This window comes from Athene noctua, chromosome 10 (assembly GCF_965140245.1).
Source record: "Athene noctua chromosome 10, bAthNoc1.hap1.1, whole genome shotgun sequence".
NCBI classification, from domain to species: domain Eukaryota; kingdom Metazoa; phylum Chordata; class Aves; order Strigiformes; family Strigidae; genus Athene; species Athene noctua.
The window spans coordinates 9571438-9591792 of record NC_134046.1 but is presented as its reverse complement, the minus strand read 5'-3'; the positions used below and the strand labels follow the sequence as shown (position 1 = coordinate 9591792).

At 44.5% G+C, this 20355-nt stretch overlaps 1 protein-coding gene across 2 annotated transcripts in view; it reads left to right on the top strand.

Annotated features, from left to right (window-relative positions):
• Window positions 1–290: 290 nt before the first annotated feature.
• Window positions 291–20355, top strand: part of RYBP (RING1 and YY1 binding protein) — a 46549-nt gene continuing 26484 nt past the window's right edge. For both annotated transcript variants that reach the window (XM_074914394.1, XM_074914392.1), the window contains exons 1-2: window positions 291–476; window positions 1440–1565. In XM_074914394.1, coding sequence (XP_074770495.1) covers window positions 445–476; window positions 1440–1565 — 158 coding nt within the window. In that variant the 5' untranslated portion in view covers window positions 291–444. The remainder of the gene's footprint in view (window positions 477–1439; window positions 1566–20355) is intronic.

The window sequence follows — 20355 nt, the reverse complement described above, 5'->3', positions numbered from 1 at the left end:
CCCTCCCGCCGCGGCGGGGTCCCGGTGCGGGGAGGGGGGGCAGCGCCCGCGGCGCTGAGGGGAGGGAAGGAGTGCGGGAGGCGGCCCGAAGGGGCTCCCGGCCGCGGGGGGGGGGGGGAGGTGGGACCCGCCGGGGAGGCGGCGCGGCGCGGGGGGCGCTCCCCGCCTCTCCTCCCCGCCAGGGCTGGCGGCGGGGCCGCCTCCATTGGCCGCGGCGCGGCGGCGAGCTCCGCCCGCCGGAGCGGCGCGGGGAGGGAGGAGGAGGAGGAGGAGGGAAGGAGGGAGGGCGCCGGGCTGCGCTGCGCTGCTAGTCTGGAGCGGAGCCTGGCAGCGGCAGGAGCGGGGGTGAGGAGCAGCCGGAGCCTGCTGGACGGAGGCAGCCCCGTCCCCCTCCCCTCCCCCTCGCCTCTTTCTTTGTGCGCAGGGCAGGGGCGGCCCCGATCCATGGTCATGGGCGACAAGAAGAGCCCGACCAGGTGAGCGGGGGGCGCAGGGCGGTGGGGGGGGTGGGGGGAAGAGGCACCTAAGATGGAGGGAGCCCGGCGGGGGCCGCCCCTGCCCGCCCCGGCGGCGGGCCCGGCTCGGCTGCTGGCGCGGCGGGAGGGGATGGCGGTGGGTAGGCCCCTGGCTGGTAGTTGCGTGCGTGTGCTCCGCCGCGGGGGAAGGGGGGGCGGCGGCGGCGGCGAGGGGCTCCTAAGATGGAGGGAGAGTGCGGGGAGGGGGGCGGCGTGCCCGCGCCGCCCCGCCAGGTACGCGGGGGGCCGGGGCGGGGGGGGGGGCTGCGGGCGGGGAGGGAGCGAAGGAGGGAGGGAGGCTCCTAAGATGGAGGGAGCGTGGAAGGGCAGCAGCAGCGGGAGGAGGAGGAGGAGTGCCGGTGTCTCCCTGCCTGCCGCCGGTGCCAGGGCTGGTCTGGTGTGAGAGCAGCCATGGCGGCTCCGCTCGCTCGCCCTCCCGCTCCGCGCACTCGCTGCTCCCAGACAAAGGGAGGTTTAACAAGGTGGAGGAGGGAACGCGCCTCCCAGCCTTCAAACTCTCCCACCCACCCTCCCACCCTCCCTCCGAGGGACGGGGCGGGGGGGGCGGCTCCCGCCGCGGTGAGGGGGGCGCCGGGGGACGCGGCTGGCTCGGCCCGGCTGGGTTCGGCCCGGCCCGGCCCGGCTGGGCCCTCCCGCGGTGCGGGGCCGGGGGCGGAGCGGCCGCACCTCTCCGGGCGCCGGCCCCGGTAGGTGTTTGTCGGCCGTTCCCGGGCGCGGGGGGGGGGCGGGGGGGAGAGCGGCGGTGAGAGCAGGCGCTGGGTTTCGGGGCTCTGTAACATGGTTTCTCATGTGTGTGTTTTCTTTCTCTCCTCCTCTCCCTCCTCCTCCTCCCGCCGCCTCTCTCCTCCTCCCCAAACACACACGTACACACACACGCTTCCCCTCTCCCTCCCCCTCCTCAAGGCCGAAGAGGCAAGCCAAACCTGCAGCCGACGAAGGCTTTTGGGATTGTAGCGTGTGCACCTTCAGGAACAGCGCCGAAGCCTTCAAATGCAGCATCTGCGATGTCAGGAAAGGCACCTCCACAAGGTACGTCCGCACCTTTCGACGCGGCTTTCTCTCCACTCTGGGCTGCGCCGACTTGTTGATTTTTTTCTTTTTTTTTTTTTCTGTTGCCTGGATATCGGCTTGTTGCATCCCCCCTTCCCCCGGTACAGTCCCTTCTATCCCCATTCAGAAGCCTGCGGATTTAAAAAATTCTCTTTCAAGCATTTAATTGGAGCTGGAAGACATGTTTCACGGATGTGGCAGCAACCTGAATCTTTTTGTTCTGTGCTTTTTTTGTCGCTGATGTACAGAGGACCTCTTGGAGATCTGCAGCCAGCCAGAAACATTCTGACTGTGGTTTGGGGCAGACAGATTTCTGTGGTTTGGGTGGAGATTTACCTGTTTCTTCTACAGGAGTAGAAATGATTGAGGATTAGGGAGTGAGAAAGGAAACGGCTGAAACTAAAGATGCCAGGAGAACAACAACTCCCTTCCTGAGATGTTGATCTCTCGGTGTCTGTTGTCATCCAAAAGGAATCGGCTTTGTGCTGAGTGTGGGAATGGTGTGGATTTCTGAAAGCTTTAGCTGTCAGGTCTCTCTGATTGCCTTGTGCTGAGTAAGTGTGGAAGTCTTTATGAGATGGTGAAGCTGACATACAGTACTTAAGTTAATCTCAAAAAAAACCCCCAAAACTTGCGTTCTCCCAGTTAATGGGTTCAGAAAGTTGTCCTGAAAATATCAGTTGGTGCTAAAACAGGCATGTGGTGCTCTGCTTTTTCTTTCTTTTTCTGATTTGTTTTACCGCGTTGTCTTCTGATTTTGTTCATATGGTACCTTCCAAATTTGAGTTCCTATTGCTGTGCTCTGCCAAGGAGGTAGTCTGTAAGATTTCCATTGTGAAAGGCATCGTTTTCCTCCTTTGAGCGAAGCAGTGTATTGAGATGCTCTCATGAGCAGGCTGTTTGCATGACTTGGCTGTCTTGACTTGATTGACAAAGGAGGTGAAAGCGTGTTCGGTTGGTTATTGTTCGCACTGTGCTTTAGACAATGTGAAGTGCCTACATTTTTAATGGAGAGCATGCTTTTGGGCCATTGAAACTCTGAGTTACAGCAACAGAGCACTGTAGTGCTTCACGGAGTGTTTTATGATACATGTCGGTTACAAGTATCTCTACGCTTTTTACAAAATACACAGAGGTGTTGAATTTAAACCAATTTAAAACAGAATAGTTACAACATTGAATAAGGTCGAGCTTTTGGGACAGCAGTGTTCTGTATGCACCTAGAGCTGATTCTTCACTTATTTTGTTCAGTCTCGTTTTGTCATGCAACTAAACCTTAATTGCACGCTTGATTTCTGCGGGTTTCTGTTGCCCTGGCTTCCCCGTTGGCTCAGGTGAAACACGTTGATCCTGCAGTCGCCTGGTCTTTAACTGTGCTACTACAGCGCGTAGCCTCACAGTCACCACAAGTTCTCGCAGCATCACGTCAAGCATGTGCATGGATGTTTGTAGGAGGAGAGCCTTAATGAGATGTAGGAGCCCATATGGGTTGTATCTTGTATCAGACTCGATCGTTTTCGTTTGGCCACCATGCTGATGTTCATTTTGAAAGCAGCAGCTTTCACTCGCATGCCCTTTTTTTTTTTTTAATGATAATTTTCAAACTGTTTGTTGAGGGAGTAGGATGTTTTGTCTTTTAAAGGGCCATTAAGAGGGATAGCAGTTGATTATTTCAGGTTAAGAGCTGTAGCCTTACTTGCAGATGTGATCCTCGGGTCTAGAACATTGTACTTCTGTTTAGTTTTTAATGGACCCTTATGAATGGCTTCTAATTTTAATTCATTTAATTCATCAGCTTTCTATTCATTTTTGCTGCTTTTTAAATTGCTTTTGTTTGTAGAATTTGAGAAAGTATTTAAAATATTCAATGGACTATCATGTCTGCTTGCATATTTGTATAATTTATGAATAAATATAACCGAAAGCAGGAGTGATTGAATGTTGTGAATGAGCGTCGTATGTTGAGAAGACCTGGGAGGTCAGAGTCCTTTGTTGTGGTACTGCTTTGAGTGTTACAGTATGTGACGTATGAGTCGATGCCAGGGAAATTCTTCAGAATTTTTAAAATAAATGACTGATGTAAAGATGCTTAACGAGTTATGATTGATAATTTATTACTTGAAATATAAGGTGTCTGATGAGCTTGACTTTTAAGTTGCAATTTGACAAGTTGGTGACACTTTTCCCCATTTAAAACTGCATTGCTTCATTAAGGCTTGCTTCAGTAACACTTATCGGAAATTCATCAAACTCACTTTTTAAAAAAACTCAACAAAGTAGTGAAAGATAGACATCACAGATGTGTGATACAACTCATTTTCATCAAAATATTCAGTGCAATTACAGTATACCCGTTTTTTTTAGTAAGATCTGGTATGACCTACTTCCACCCCCACTACCCCCCACCACATGAAGCCAGTTGTTTGCTGTAGAATTTACTTTGGCTGATAAATATTCTCTGATTTGAGAACTAGTTAGGACATTAGCTAATTCTCACTGTGAGTATATTTTTTTTCAGACTTGATATAATCTGTTGGTGTGTGGGAGGGGTGGCTGGCAGCAGTTAGAAATTTTACTTACTCAGGTCCAACTATCCCCTTTCCCTAGGATCTCATAGAAGGTGCTTCAAACACAGTGAGATTTTAGAGTTGAGCTGCCAAGTCAAAATCACTGTAGACGCTAAACAGTTAAATTGCACCTGAATACTTTTTCAAGGGGCTATTGATAAATATTTCAGCTGCACTTTTAAATAAAAATGAGGTCAAATTCATCTCGAGAGACTTGGGAGTTGTCTTGCAAAGATTACATTAAACCTGTAGTACTTACTTGAATACTGGATTTGTTACCCTATGTCACTAACTCCCTTACCTCAACTTTACTTTTGCTGTTTTGTGGTTAAACTTTATTGCACTCTATTTAGGCAAGTATGTTGAGTTTTTATTTGTTTTTTCTTCTGTGAGGATCATAGCAAGGATAAAAGCTATATGTTCAACACAGCATTCAGTTAGGTGAGATGAGGATTTAACTGGCTAGCTTGGGAGTGAGCAATGGTTGCATTATGCATTTGCTGGGCTGTATGATACTTTTTTTTCTTTCCCAGAGGCTTTTGTATTGGGATAATGGTGCCGGGAACTAGTGCTGGTCACTGCTTCCACTTGCGTCCTGTGGCTCTTCTGGTGGTTTGCTCTGGCCTAGCCCCACCAGCTCCTGCACACAGGAGAAGGCTTGAATTCAAAGTTCTGTTGGGAAGTGTGCCCTACGGACAATTGTTCCCTTCCAGTATCCATTACTACTTCAAATGTGGGATGAAAATTTACTTGAGATTTTCTAGGAGCGTGAGGGCAGAATTTGGCCTTATATTTCCCGGGGAGCTGTGTGTTTGTGTTTGAGGGTAGACGATGGCTCCCTGCTTCCATTTCTTTTTCTTAATGGTATTCTTGCTCATCTTTCCTTTGGTTCTCTCATGGTTTCTGTATGTTGTGTTCTTATACGCCTCTTCCTGTAGTTTTATCTCTCCTCCCTGGCATGGCTGTGCAGAGTGTTTCTGTGTGAGATTGCTTTCACGCGTCATTGTGAAGGAGAATATTCCCCCATTCTCTGATTTCAAAGGTAGTACTATTTCCTCAGTCTTTCCCTTTGGATAAATAGGCAAGTGGTGTGATGTGATGGAGCTTCTTGGATGTTAATTTTTCTCTAACTTTAGGATAAGTGCTTTCCTTGTCCAAACTTCACATCCTCTATCATGAATGTGTCTTGATTACTGAGAAATGCATTAAAAAAGTCAGTGCAAGAGCAACAACTGGATGTCTGACACACAAATTAAAACATTGGGGCTTTTAGGACAAAATTAACGAGTTCTAGTGTGTATGTCCTCTGCAAGGCAGGCGCTTAGTAAGCATTTTGGTTGTATTTGTTGCTAATACCTGTATGCCTAGAGTGCATGATCCGAACGTACATTTCATTGCAGAGTGCTCAAGGAGAGTGCATCAGTAGAGCTTTGCTCTTCTGCCATCCTTATTTCTGAGGGGAGGCCTAGCTGAAACTACTCATCATAAACTTAAAATGAATTTTCTCTTGTGTGGAACAGGTGTCTCAGATACTGGCCTTTACTCCCCTTCAGTTCTCCAGAAAATTCCTTTGCATGTTTGCAGGATCTAAGCTAGCACCTTGAAGGATGTAAACTACTGTCCGTGTCACCCTTGACAAGTATTCTCTTGTTCTGTATCCAAGCTGGCCTGACCAGAATAGACACCAGATAGTCCTGCTATTCATGGAATGAGGAATCAGACTCATGATCCTGCCCTCCATACAACTAATATATGCCCTTCTTATTTGCCGTGTATTTGCAGGACTGCTCTTTTAAAAATGCTTGCTTTTGTGTGTAGCTGTGGTGTAGGTTGGAAGCAAAGTGGTTTCATTCAGTTCTTTCAAGTTAAATAGCTTTCACCTGCATTAAGGTGGCTTTTATTTAGTGTCATAGCTGGCCTTTAAGTGGGTTATTTTCTATAAAAATGGAGGATGCGACTCATCTGGAAAAAGCTATCGTGGAAGGGACATTTGGTGCCTTTGCTCTGGAATATTTGTTTTATTAATTGACCACTTATATCTATGGTTAAATCATCCCTATTTTTCTCGTTGATTGCTGAAGCTAAATGGCATTTGGATTAGGTGGAGTGGAGCATGGTCTGTACCAGCTTGGAGTTGTGCCAGTGCTCCATGGGGCTGTCCAGCCCCTGAGGACGTGTCCCCTCGGGGACTGCTTTGTTGGTAACGAATGGAAACACCATCATTCTGCCTAGGTGGTTTCAAGTGCTGGAATGCGGGATACCTATTTGCAAAATGTTTGCCCACATGCAAGGAGTTCTTGGCACCTCTATTGTCTCATACCTTGTTTACCAGTGCTGCCTAAAACTAATTAGCTGTTACTTTCTGAAATTGTAGATGAGGAGTACTTTTGCTGGGTCTGGCAAACCCACCATGGCGTGGGAGCTGAGGATGGGAGGAGTCTTTTGCAAACCTAGTATTTTGCGAGCAGACAATGCTGATGGTTCGCAGCAAGCCCCGAATTCTGGGCTGTGGTTTGACGATACACTGTGTTTGATTTCATGACTTGTATTGTTGGACCCCAGGTGCCTCAGCCATGTGGCCTGGGGTCTTGATCCATTACAAACTGACTTCTGGTACAGAGTCATGCCGCGCTTATTTTTTTTTTAACTGGCACAGGGTTAGTCTGTGAGATTTCATCTGAGCAGATGAAGCTGTTCAGCTTCAGATCAGCTATTATCTGTCATCCTGGTGCATGCATAACACTGGCATAAAGATCTGTGTCTCTTACTTGGGCTTTTTGAAAGAAGTAAGAGTTGTGTCCTGATTTGCTCTTTGGTGTTTGGCTCTGGCATTAATGATCTCATTACCATCACCACAGGATTTCTCTTGGGTCTCGGCACCTCTGGGAAATCATTCTCAGCAGGGAGGATCCTCAGTACTGATGTGCAGCACCAAGGCAATACCTGTTTGCTATGGCTGTCAAATTTGGGTACGTGAGATGCTGTAGGTGACAAACACAGTAGGCAGTGTGGTGGCTGCTGTGATTTGTTTTGCTTCTGCCACTTTTTATTCCTGAAAGTCCTGTTAAGGAATAACAGCTATACCTGTTGTGGTGGTTTTTATTGGGGAGGGTGGGAAGATATTTTTGTTAAAATACATAGTAGTATGTTTAGCATGGATAAGATGTGTTATGATTTCTATGTAGATTACCCCTTTGGGTTAAATAATTGTGGGTGGTAGGGTTAAATATCCATTTTTGTTGGAAAGTGTATAAGATCTCATAGATAAACTGTGACACTAACCTATCACTGATAATATGCTCTGTGGATGTTATTAATTTTTCTCTTCCTTCATAGGTTGTTTTTTTGGGAGATGGGAATCTGTGTGTGTGTAGGAGGAGAGGGCATGCAACTTTCTTTTGCTGCTGTAAACAGACATTGCGTCCACTGGGATACTGATCCATTGCTCTCGACAGGTCCTTGTGGGGAACTAGTAGGCAGAGGAATGCGAAGCAACTTTCTCCGCGTGCCTTTCTTAATTGCCCTGATTGTTTCATGTTCCCGTCAGCTGGCTCCGGAAGGGCTGCTGCATTTGCACGATTGGCATGTGTTTTTGCACCCTGATGGGAGTTTGTGTAGTAAGCGGAGCCTTCCATGAACTGGAAATAAGAAAGTGTGCAGTGTTGCCTGCAGTAACAGTTGAAAGGAGGGAAGTGGTGGATGTGAAGTGTGGTCTCGGCTGAGTGTCTTGTGCTGAGTGTTCCCCAGCAGCTCGTAGTGCGGTGGAGCTCTCTTTTGGCTGAACTGTTAGGTCCCTGAAAAAAGTCCATGGGACTCAAGACCCATGAGGGATGAAAGTAGTCAAGAAATGTGCTGTGGACTAGGTGGATTGTTTTGGCTGACTACATCCAGCTTTTGTGCTCTAGCTTGGACACCTCTGCTGTGACTTCGGGCTAGTTCACTGCTGATCGTGAATCAGGTGTCACTTGTACTCTGGCTGCTGCGAGACCCGCTTTGCATTAGCAATGTGAATTAAACAGCTTTGCTGTTGGTAGGCTCACTGTTCCTTGCTGTGGTGCTGCTCCTTTCCTTCCTGCTCCATCAGCCTTGAACCAGCAGACAGGTCCTTCCAGGGTCCCTCAGTGAGAAACACAGAACGTGATGCGCATCTCCTTTTCTGTGTAATTCTTTTATGAGAAAACCCACTGACCTATTTTGTGGGATTTTGAGTGGTTCTGTAGGTTAGTGGGTTTCAGTCCCACAATGTAGGTCACTCGCAAGGTGCGCTGGAGTTTTGTAATGTGTAGCTCTGACCTGAAATAAGTTTCGTGCAAACTCTCTATGTGACTGTGTCTTGTGGCTGCACTTTGTCTCTCTCTGCCCTGGAGTCCTTCACAGGGTGAAAGGGGAAATCTGGATATTTCCAGAGGGAAGGGGTCTTACAGGAGGGTTTGTATTCATTTAAAGTGTGCATGTTTCTGACAGGTAAGGGTAAATTATAATTATTGCTGCTTCATGTTTATCAAGGACACGGCAAAAAAAGCAGATCACAAATACTGAGTAACCTGTACGTACATGCTACCTTAAGCAGATGTCCAGGATTACATGATACGACAGAAATAACGTGGAAATGCCTCCATTACACTTATGTAAGTTCCTTTTACAGCTGACACATGCTAAATACATTGATTGTCTCTTTGTGCAGACAGATTTTCTTTACATCAACCAGAGCTACTTTCACACTTTTTTGGTACATCTGGAGGCATGACCAAATCCTTAACGTTGCTCTTCCCATAAACCAGCTATTAATTAGGAGCATGTTCTTTGTAACAGAGTGCTAATTGGTACATCAACAAATTCACTGCCCATTAAACATGGGAAAGATTGTAATTCCGACTGGCTCAAATATAAATGAGAGGGAAAAGCATCACTTCTCTTAGCTGGCCTGGTAGGTTTTGTTCAGTAACTCAGTATCTTCAGAGTCAGGTGAGTCTCAACTCCTTTCTAGGAAAAACAAACCAAACTGGCTAAAACTGGGCACTGTTTTGGTAGTACTTCATTATTGAAGTGCTGCCTGTATTTCTGAAAGCTAGAAGTACGCCCATAGCCGATCTTCTGTTAAGTAATACTGGAAATGCATGAGAGAAAGGGGTTGTAAGGATCTAAAGTATGGATCATGAAGCCAGGAGACCTGAATTTGGACTGTATGTGGTCTTATTTGAGACGCTGGCCTGGGATTACGGAGTAACCCCCTATGCTACAAGGATCAAAGTACTAAAAATTTATAATTATGTTCTTTACCACAGAAGTCTTGCAATAGTCAGTTTGATTTTAACCTTCTAACTGATAAACATTTTGAAGTATGCATTTTATGGCAACTTGCTGAGAGCTAAAATGTTCCATATTTAAGTAAGCACAGTGTATGCTTTATGTCAGTTGCTATATGGAGATGCAAACTTTCAGAAACTATATTTACCACTTACATAGGAATATGGACGTGGTGACACAGACAGTGGATTGAGTGCACCCTCAACAAGTTCCCCAACAACACCAAGCTGTGTGGTGTGGTCAACAAGCTGGAGGGAAGGGATGTGCCATCCAGAGGGACCTGGAGAGGTGGGCCTGTTCAAACCTCATGAAGGTCAACAAGACCAAGGGCAAGGTCATGCACATGGATCGGTGCAATCCCAAGCACAAATCCCGCCTGGGTGATGAGTGGATTGAGAGCAGCCCTGCAGAGAAGTATTTGGGGGTATTAGTGGATGGAAAAATGACTATGAGCCAGCAACGTGTGCTCGCAGCCCAGATAGCCAACTGTGTCCTGGGCTGCATCAAGAGAAGTGTGGCCAGCAGGTCAAGGGAGGGGATTCTCCCCCTCCGCTCTGCTCTCGTGAGACCCCCCCTGCAGTGCTGTGTCCAGCTCTGGGGGCACCAACATCAGAAGGACACGGACCTGCTCAAGCAGGTTCAGAGGAAGCCATGAAGATGATCACAGGGCTGGAATACCTCCCCTGTGAGGACAGGCTGAGAGAGTTGGGGGTGTTCAGCCTGGAGAAGGCTCTGGGGAGACCTTAGAGCGGCCTCCCAGTACTGAAAGGGGCTACAGGAAAGGGGGGAGGGACTCTGCATCAGGGGTGTAGGGATAGGATGACGGCTAACGGTTTTAAGATGAAAGAGGGCAGATTTAGATGAGATATAAGGAAGAAATTCTTCCCTGTGAGGGTGGTGAGGCCCTGGCACAGGTTGCCCAGAGAAGCTGTGGCTGCCCCCTCCCTGGAAGGGTTCAAGGCCAGGTTGGACGGGGCTTTGGGCAACCTGGGCTAGTGGAAGGTGTCCCTGCCCATGGCAGGGGGATGGGAACTAGAGGATCTTTAAGTTCCCTTCCAGCCCACACCACTCTGTGATTCTATGTTCAGGAGTTCTAGAAACTTCAGTTTGAGGATCTTTAAATAAAATATAAGCAAAACAAGTCAGTTTTGGATTCTGTTTAGGGCTAAACAAGGAATAAATGTTTAGATGTGTTTGCTCAAGCAGATTGTTCTTCGGGACTTCAGAATTATGATGGATTGCTTGTAACACGCAGAGGTGCTAAGTGAGACAAAATATCGTGCCTGAGATAAAGCTGCCTTCTTCAGATTTATATTGTTGCTTAGACAGACGTGAGTCTGATCATAATCTGAAATATTTTTTTCTAAACTAAATTATTTTTGTGCGTGTGGACGTATGTCTGTGTAATTCATGTGCAACTTGGTTGAATTGGGGAGGTGGACAGAGGATGTAAAAGTACTAAGGATTTGGTGGCTTCAGTGATGTTGTAAAGTTGATCAGAACGCTGCTCGATGAGCGCTGAATGTAGGTTACCCCCTGCGCCCTGGTCCCAGATGTGCAGCATTTTTTAAATTATAAGGTTAGTTCTTAATTGAATAGGATTTCTTCCTTTTAAATTTTTTATTATCTATATACTAAATAAATACATGGAAGAATTTGTATTTTCTTTCACTTCTGTTTGCAGGTGTCAGTGGGGACTGTAAGATGTTAATGTGATTTGAGCCTGTGTAAAAGAGAATGGAATTCACCCTTTAGCAAATCCGCCAGCTAAATATCCTCGAGTTGCCATTTTTTAATCTGTGTGATTGTATTCACTGTCTATGTTTTTAATTTGATCAAAAAATTTGTTTATGGTAGGTGTTTCATTCTTTTGTTTGAAAAAAAAAAATCATCTAGATTAGCAGAAGGACATAAATCTTATTTGTCCTAGTTGGACAAAGCATGCATATATGTTCAGGTTGTTGGAAATGCATATTTCTGCTGAAACATTTGGCTCTAATTATATATATTGGAGCTCTTATTCTGAAAGTACTTTCACTGTTTTTTCGGAAGCAGTACTGAGCACTTTCTCTTCCCGAGATGAGATTTCAATAAGAGAGGCAATACAGTGATGGACGATGGCCCTGTGATGGAGTCAATCAGGCAGTGCAGTCATTTGTCTCCTGGGGATACAGGGTAGAGCACATCATTAGTAGCAGAAGGGGAGGCTTTCCTCTGTAATGCTAATAGGACAAGGAGGCTCTGGTTGGTGCCTGTTTGCTGCTATTGCTCAGTTACTACAGGTGCTTTATGGAGAAACAAAACTGTTTTCATTCGTTATCTGTAACAGTCATGGGTGTGGATCAATTTAACAAAAATTTAATAAGCTCTAGGAAATGTTTCCAATACAGTATGACATTAGCAATTTGTAAACCTACATCGCTTAAAACTGCTTGTCATAAGAGTTGTGAATTATTTTGGGGAAATTGTGTGTTTTATTGGTTTTACACACAAGTATCTTGACTTGTGTAGGGAAGACTGGCAGCTGCTCGATGCCAGCGTGGGATTCAAAGGACGGTGTGTCTTAATTGAAGGAGAAATGTTGAAAGTGAAGCCTGACGGCACTGAGTTTCTGTGAAAGCAAAAGTCAGAGCGTGTGGCAGTGACGGTGGGTGGCTTGTCCAAGGGACGCCTGGGTGGTGTGCACTTCTGCGATGGCAATAATGAGTTAGCTTAAAGGAAACCTGGGGCGTCATCCAGCTTTATCCAGGGAGGATGAGTTAACCTGCAAGTGGCTGTTTCTTGATAACTGCTTTGCTCCTTTCTAGTCTCTTGCCTCTCAGCAGAGGTGGTGTAGCACTGGTGTCATCGGCAGGAGCGTGGGCTTTCCCCAGGGTGGGCAGGAGCACTCCTGTTACAGATACAGGGCTGCAATTCTTGAGTAAGGAGTATCTTGGTGTCCAGAGATGGCTAGTTCCCATGGGACACACGATGAAACTATAAGTGTGGGCAGAGAAGTGTTATTCTGGATGGCTGGTGGGTGTTTCTCTGTACTCACCAGAGCTGTGACCAGGGATGTGGCACCCAGGGCACTGCTTGTTGTGGGGACTCGTTTCCCCCCCTTTTATTTCGCTGTGACTCTGGACAATGAGGTAACTTGTGTGCACGGGTTTACCTGTCTGTAGAGCAAATGCAGTAAGAAGTCCCTACCACATACGGCTTATAGGAGGTAAAGTTAATTTTTGGAAAATGCTTTGAGATCCTGAAATGTCTTATCAAAAACGATACATGAAGTCAGATTTAAAAACCAATGTTTATCTTCCTTTCTCTGAAATCTTTAGATAATCATTTAAAAATAAGAGCAAGGGCAGGAAGAAGTCGAATGATGATACAACAGCTGGAGCAGTGTGGTGGGTAGACTTTGTACACTTCGTTGCACCATCATGTACAGCAATGTCTTGGCTTCTGAAGCACCAGAGGAGTGGTAGAACTGTGTGCTCTTTGGGTACTAAAGGCATGGGATTATTAAGAGTTGCACAATTTTACATGTGGGTTTGCAGAGTAAGGAACATACTTAAATCATGGGTGTGGGAATACTGTACTCTGGCAGCAATTAAGAGTCATTAATTAGAAGTACTTATTACCGGATGTGACTCAAGTTAGTTGTAGGTTGCTTAACTTCTGAGGTCAAGAAGATCTAATGCATCTGAGATGTGCGTTATTAGTGTCCGTGGGACTACGGGGCTATCCGCAGGGACGGTCTGTAATACCAGAGCTCAAATTGTGAAATTTTGAGGTTCCTTAAATGACTTATTGACAGTGACAGTTTCGCAGCACCTCTACAAGCTGGGACCACGCATTTGCATTCAGAAATTTTAGACCTGTGAGGGGTTGGTTTAGACTCCTAGGTTGTATCAGGTGGGAATGTACGAGTGTGTGCTGGGAATTTACGCTGCTGTGCTGAGTCACCATTATTCAACCAGCACTCAGAGCAGTGATAGTGAAACTTTGTAATAAACAAAAACTTCCCTGTTTGTACGAAAAAAGCTGACATTTTTTTCCAATTACAAATTAATTGATACAAAAACCAACAAGGAACTGGGCGGTAGAACGTTATGCCCATATGCCACACGTCTATACTGTAAATACATGGGAGATGACACCTTCATATTCAGCATATGCATTTATAAAGATGTAAAATGTGAGGACAGTCTCAACGCTTGTGCTTGGAAGAGGCATTACTTCTGCCAACGGCCAGGCATGTCAGGCAAGTCATGGAAAATGGTTCATAATAAGTTACCTGTTACAATTCTTTGCCAGTTTTCAGTGTTTTTCCTAATGTGCAGGGAGAGTGAGGGATATCACCTAGCCGTAGTTTGGTTTTATTTCCATCTCTAGGTTTTCCCCTCTTGCCTTTTTCCTTTTTTCTTTTTTTTTTTCTTCCTCCTTGTAAGCCAGACTGACTTTCCCACTGGCACTCTGAATTCAAAGCGATGAAATTGTACAGCTATGTACTACACTTGTTTTTAAAAGCTTGTTAGAAGCATGAGTGGCTTTTTATTTTCTTTTTTTTTTTTCCATGAAGACATATAATGTAGGGAACAAACAGGTTTATTCAGACATGGGTGTAGGAATATGGACGTCACTCTAAGAAATAAGTTTAATAGCAGTTGGTTGCTTTATTTCTGGTGTGCTAGCATTTGCAATTCCATTTTGGTTTGACAGGTAGTTGACGCTTGGGGAGAATATGACCTTTTGCCCTTTGCATTGATTTTTCTGAATCGTGTCCAGAGGCTGCAGAAGTCAGTCCAGCACTTTGTTGTCAGCTGCAAGGGCTGGATCAGCCTTCTGCAAACCATGTATTGAGAAGAAAGGGAGTAAGTTGACATGAAACTTAACACGGTTATCTTTTGTCATCTTGCTTTATTCAAAGACTATTTTTTTTCCAGGGAGATGTTTTTAATAGATAGAAAAGAATTGAGAAATGAATTGTATTGTATAAAGCCCCTAAATGAGACTCAGGGGATAACTTGGTCTGTGTATCTGTAAGCAGAGGGCTCCTTAGACTGCTTGTTGCTCTGTTGTCCTGTAGCTTCTAAAGTTTGAACAGGGGCTGAGACTGATGAAATACTGGATTTTGTTTGTTTGTTTTTAAAGTAAGCATTGTAGATGGTGACCAAATGTTTTTTTGTTTTTAAGCAGAAGGAAACAAAATACCCTGAAAGTCCAACATATTTGGGGCAATAGTTCTCAATGGGTCTCATCTGTCTCAGGTTTAGGCTTTCTCCTGCCAACTGTATAAAAAATTCTTGGGTTTGATGTTACTGTACGAATAAATAAGCTAGTCCTCATATGTCTGTGAGCTCACTTGGATCAAAAATATTATATTCCTTCTTCATGGAGTTGTATCCATGCCTTTTTTTATAGAGCTAGCAGTTTATTAGTAGGTAAAATGTGTCAACTATCAGTGGCTTGCTGCTTTTCCTCCCTGCTCTACTTCAGACTATTATTGTTAGCAGCTTTTAAAGTAAGGTTCCTCCTGGAAGAATTTCTGGCTTGAGGCAGAAAAAGTTTTCTTACCAGTTTTGAACTACTGGGACTATTGTGTTTTTCAAAATCCTATTCATTGCTTCACAAAACTGTTACAAGTATATCTTGAATCATGCATAGCCTGAAGAATATCCTGGGGGTAGGGAGGCATAAATAATTGTTTAATTGGGCTGCTCAGCTGTGTAGCTTACATTGAGTATATGGAAAGGAGTGATTTTATTTAGTGTTTTACTGTAGCAATTCTCCGAGTCCTAAGCTGCGCATTTATCTTAGTAAAATTTAATGTGGTAAGCAAGACATGCAAATGTGTTTTGACTTAAGCTTTTAGTTTGTAAATAAAAATGTTGCAGATCTCTCACCTTTCAAATGTTTGGTAATTATGCTAACTGAAGTCTTACAAAGAAAACAACATCCTATTGGAAGGAAAAAACTTTGTTATTAATACATAGTTAACTATTTTTACATTTCATTAGATTTAAGAAAAAACATGTCTTCAGCAGTGGTTAGGAGAGATAGCAAAATCTGAGTGATACATTAACATTGTTTTATTGAAGAATATGTTGATATTCTGCTAAAAATTCACTTTTGACATCCAGTTCTTAGCCTTAAAATGAATGTCAAATGTAGCTTTTTATACTGCAAGAAAATATGCTCTTTTTCTCAGAACATGTAGCAAAAGCAATCCCATGAAAATCAATTAGAATAATAGACTACAGCCATTGCAAAATATCATTACAATAGTTAAGTAATTATCCCACTGCATGACTTAGCAAGAGGATAAATAATGCATGTAGAATTGTGTTGGAGCTTGCAAGGAAGCTTCATGCTGGCAGAGTGGATGGGAAGGGTGAAGGCAGAGCACATGTCCAAGGAGGGGCTCTGCTGGGTGCTATAGCTGATGATGGAAAGCTTTTAGTGCTTGTGGTAACGAAGATGCAAAAGAGACCCGATTTTCTGTGGTTCTTACAATTTTCAAGATGGTCTTTGGGAATAAATCTTCCTTTGCTGTGTTGACTCTGGCTGCTGCTTGGAGCTGCCCAGCTGGCCTTGAGTGGATGGATGCTCAGCTCTGGGGTGCAAGCACAGCCATCCTTTGGGGGTTTCTCTTTTGGAGTAGCAGAGTGGGCACCCGGTGGGTTCAGCTGTGCAGCTGCCTTCCCGGGGGAGCTCCCGAAGGGTGAAAACCCCCAAGGTAGCACTGCCTCAGGGTGCTGATCCCAGCTGCTCGCTGCCTCACCTAGCCCATGGCTCCTTACCTCTGTATTTCACTCTCATCCTGTGTGTTACCACTCTCTAGATCTGGGCTGCTCCTTGTCTGCTGCTCCTTGGGCTGAGAGCTGCTTAGCGCATTAACGCAAGGCTTGGGGTCCCATCGGCAGCGTGTCTCAGCCCCTGACCGAGCTGTGAGTCTGGTCAGCGGGAATATTGGCTGTTTTTTCAGCAGACAGATGAGGGTTTTGATTTTCCTTCCTTTCAGCTAGAACTGAATACTCTGAATCTGTCAGTTGCTGTCAAGAGGATTGTATTTGGGATTAGTGAGCTACTGGAAGCAGTTTGAATTATTGCTGTTAAAAGCATGCTGAACAGTGGTGTAATTAATAGTTATATAATGTCATCAACAAGCTTAGGAAGCTAGAATGTAACTTGGAAAGGAATACAGCCCCATGCAATCCCTGTGTTGCCTAAGGACCACCATGCATTTAAAGGGTGATGTGGTTTTTTTTTCCCAGGGCTGTTAAGAGTTGGGGCGGGTTTGTTGCTTTTTTTCTTATTACATCATGAGATGTATGGAAGCACCTTTCCCCTTCTCCCCCCTTTTTCTCTGATATCTTCAGCATCAGGACAGGGTCAAACCAAGAATGCTGCTCACCTTAGGCGTGTTGGGGCTATTCTTTGCTTCTGTGATTGCAGAAGTCTTCAACTACTGTGTAATTATGGATGCTGCATGAAATAACTCTTCAGCTCACGAGAATAATACACATTTTTTGTTGTTGCACTTTTGAATAGAAATTTCAGGGAAATTATGCAATATCTTTGTTATATAGTACTAGTAAAACTGTTGGCCCTTTACCACTTGTGTTTTTAGGAAAGCTGAAATGGTTATTGAGATTTCCAAAGTAGTTTCTGTTTTGTGACAAGCTCAAACCTGTTTGGAGGAGCTGTGTGTTCAAGCAAGGCAACAGATGAGACTGCTCCTGAGACCTCCCGTCTTGTAGGTGTTGAGCTCGAGGTATAATGCTTTAAAGTTGTTTATATTAACTTTTGTGAATATCTTAACCACACAGAGATGGTGATCAAAATTCTGAGGCATTGTTATAATTCTGGGTGAGTTTGATAAAAAATTAATGTTGTTATTTTTCCCTTGGCTGACTGGGTGCTTCAGTTATCTTAAACTCTTACACTCCAACATTTAAAAATATTTTTTTTTCTCCCAGTTGATGTGTAGATGTAGCAATTATGGACATGGCTTAGTGGTGGACTTGACAATGTTAGGTTTGTGGTTGGACTTGATCTTAAAGGTTTTTTCCAACCTAAATGATTCTATGAAAAAGAGAGAATTATGTTGGTGCAAAACTTGATATTTCTGTTTCTAAAAAAGTACCTTAATTGGCGATTAATTAGAAAGTCGTTCACATGTCTGAAAAGAGCAACTATATATTAAAATTTGATACTTCTAAGCAAATGTAAGACTGCCTGCCCTCCAGTTTTGTATCTACATTGCTTCCCCAAGTGTCAGTTTGCTCAATATTCACTGCCATTGACCTTGCATAATTAAGAAAGAAGTCTGCTGTTCTGAGGAGATAAATGCAGCTTATGTTTGGAATGTAGCTGATTAGCTCCGTTGTGAAAGTGTAACTTTATGTCTGTAGTTTCTGGCAGGATGGATGCTGGCTTTGCAGAACTTGATGTCCCTCTTTTCTGCTCCCTGATACCCAGTGAAGTTGTTGTAAAAACCTCCCAGGACTCCCAAGATCTGAAACTTGCAATGGACCTCTTCAATTTTCACTGAAAATGAATTTAAACTAATATGGGCTTCTTTTACTTACTGCATCACTTTTTCACTTTCAGCCTGTTTCCAGTGCAAATGCAAGGCTGCAGTTGTGCACCAGGAGGGGGTTTGAGGTCCCGGGCCAGTGCGATGGCTGGAGCAGAGGTGTGTGCACATGGACTTTCCTCTTCCAGAACAGGGTCGATGTCAGTGTTGGCTGTTGAGGGCTGGAGCACGCTGGGTCTGCTGGCACTGTGTGCTAGGGCCTTGTGGAGATTAGAGAAACACCAGTGGAGAGGAAAGGCCAAATCATAAAAGCAACAAAAAAAAAATTGAGAAGCAACATTTTTTCAGGCCTGTGAAAGCTATTGGCAAAATTTGAAGGAGGGGGGCTGGTGGGCACTGGGATCTGTTTGCCACATCCCTTGCTCTCTTTTCTCTGTGCTGCCACTTGGGCTTCATTTTTCACTTCTGCGTTTGCTCTCTCTGAGTTACTTGGACCGTTTGTGACTTAAAGCACATGCTTGTTTACAGTGTGAGGGCTGTTTGTTTTTTAAGCATCTCCATGATGATCACTCAGTTGCATGATGTTTTGATGGGCTTTTGTCTTAGGTTAGGTTTTCCATGAGGTGCTGTACTACAATATATGCACTGGCAAAGTACTCCAGGATGAATATGGCTAATAAGGTTGTAGTTGCATTTTGTTGGGGGTTTTGTGTTTATTTTTACTGATTTAATAAAGCCATCTTAGGACTAGAAGCTATCCAAGCTGAAGCACAGCTTTATAAGCATAACTGCATCTAAGCTGCTTTGTGTCATTTTGTTTGGTTGTTTTTTTGTGGGGGTGTTTTTGATTTTGTGGGTTTTTTTAGCTGGTGGCAACCTCTTTACCTTCTTTAGAGATACTGTTGTGGGGGTAAATTGTATGTTTTGCCAGGTTGTCTTTTGTTAATACAGTGGGGTACTGTGCCTCATGGGATCTTTGGGTGCTGATGTGATGTCAGTAATTATCAGGGACATTTGGGATGGCACGTGGTTTTTATGGACTCTGCTTTTGAAGCCAAATCTACAGCCTTGAAAATCTTTGGGACTTTGTAATCTTCCCCCCTACAAGGGTATTATTTATTTGGGAAATTGCATAATACTTGTTATGCAAGCAGGCTCTTTTCAGCCACTGTGTAAAGTATATTATAGGAAAAAGTGTAAATTTTTTTTTTTTTTTTTTTAATTCAGGCAGCAAATGGCACAAAATAAATCCCTCAACTGAGATGTTTTAATGAAGGGAAGTTTTAATGGAGGTTGTAGTCTGTTATAAGGCAGCACTGAATGCAGCTCCAACAACTGTTCACACCTGTTTCCACAAAGAAATTTAATTCCCGCCATGCATCTGATTCTGAGAAATGGTGATTGAGTGGACAGCCTGTGTTGTGGATAAAATCCTCATAGGTCTGTTAAATTGAAATACGTTTTTCCTGGAATATTTCTAATAAACAACATCTATCCATACCTTACTTTACAATATCTCATTTAAGGATTTACTGCTTACACTAAGGTCCTTACTTCTAGGTCCTTCTTCACGTGCCTGTGTGTGTCCTGAAATAACTCGTTTTGAAGACATCTCTCTTCCTTTGCAGGCTGATGCATGGTCTTGGTTTTGAGTTTCCCAAAGAATCTGGTTCTAAAAAAGCAGGAGTTGATACAGAGGAGTATTGCTGGGGTTTGTAGGGAGGACACAAGCCCTCATTCCCTTCTCACCTCCTGTGTATGCAGGCAGGACTGGTGAGGCTTGGACTCCACTGTGTTAAAATACAGTGTGGCTGCTTCCCAGCGACAAGGGGCTTACAGGTTTTACATTCAGTTTTTAGCTGTGTGCCTTGAATATATTTGTTTAGTTGAGAAAGGGTTGTTCTATGTAATACGTCTGAGTGGAAGAGTTACTGACTTGAACAAAAGAGACTTAAAATGAAGCTGTTAATTGTCACAGCCGGTGACTTTTTTCTGTTCATTGCTGCCAACTGAGAATGTTTTAAACTTGCATCCAAGGTATGAGAAGACCCGTACCTCTTATCTGCACCTCCCTGAATAAAGAAAGCAGTCATTCAGTTACTCTATGATTAGTGTACTTCAGTGGGTAGGCAGGTGTTAGTTACTCACAGGCTCTTTCACTGTCTCTTCACCAGGAGTGACTGCCTCCCAGTCTTCTGCGTCCCCTCTGTCCTGAGGCATTGGGGGTGATCCTCATCTGCTGAGACCTGCGTGTAATGGGCGGGCTGCTCCTAACAGTTGTACAAAGAGGAGAAGTTTAAATAAGTATGAAAAGCAGTCCAGCTGGTGGTTATAAGATATTTTTACAGGTTGAAAGAATTTGAGAGATGCT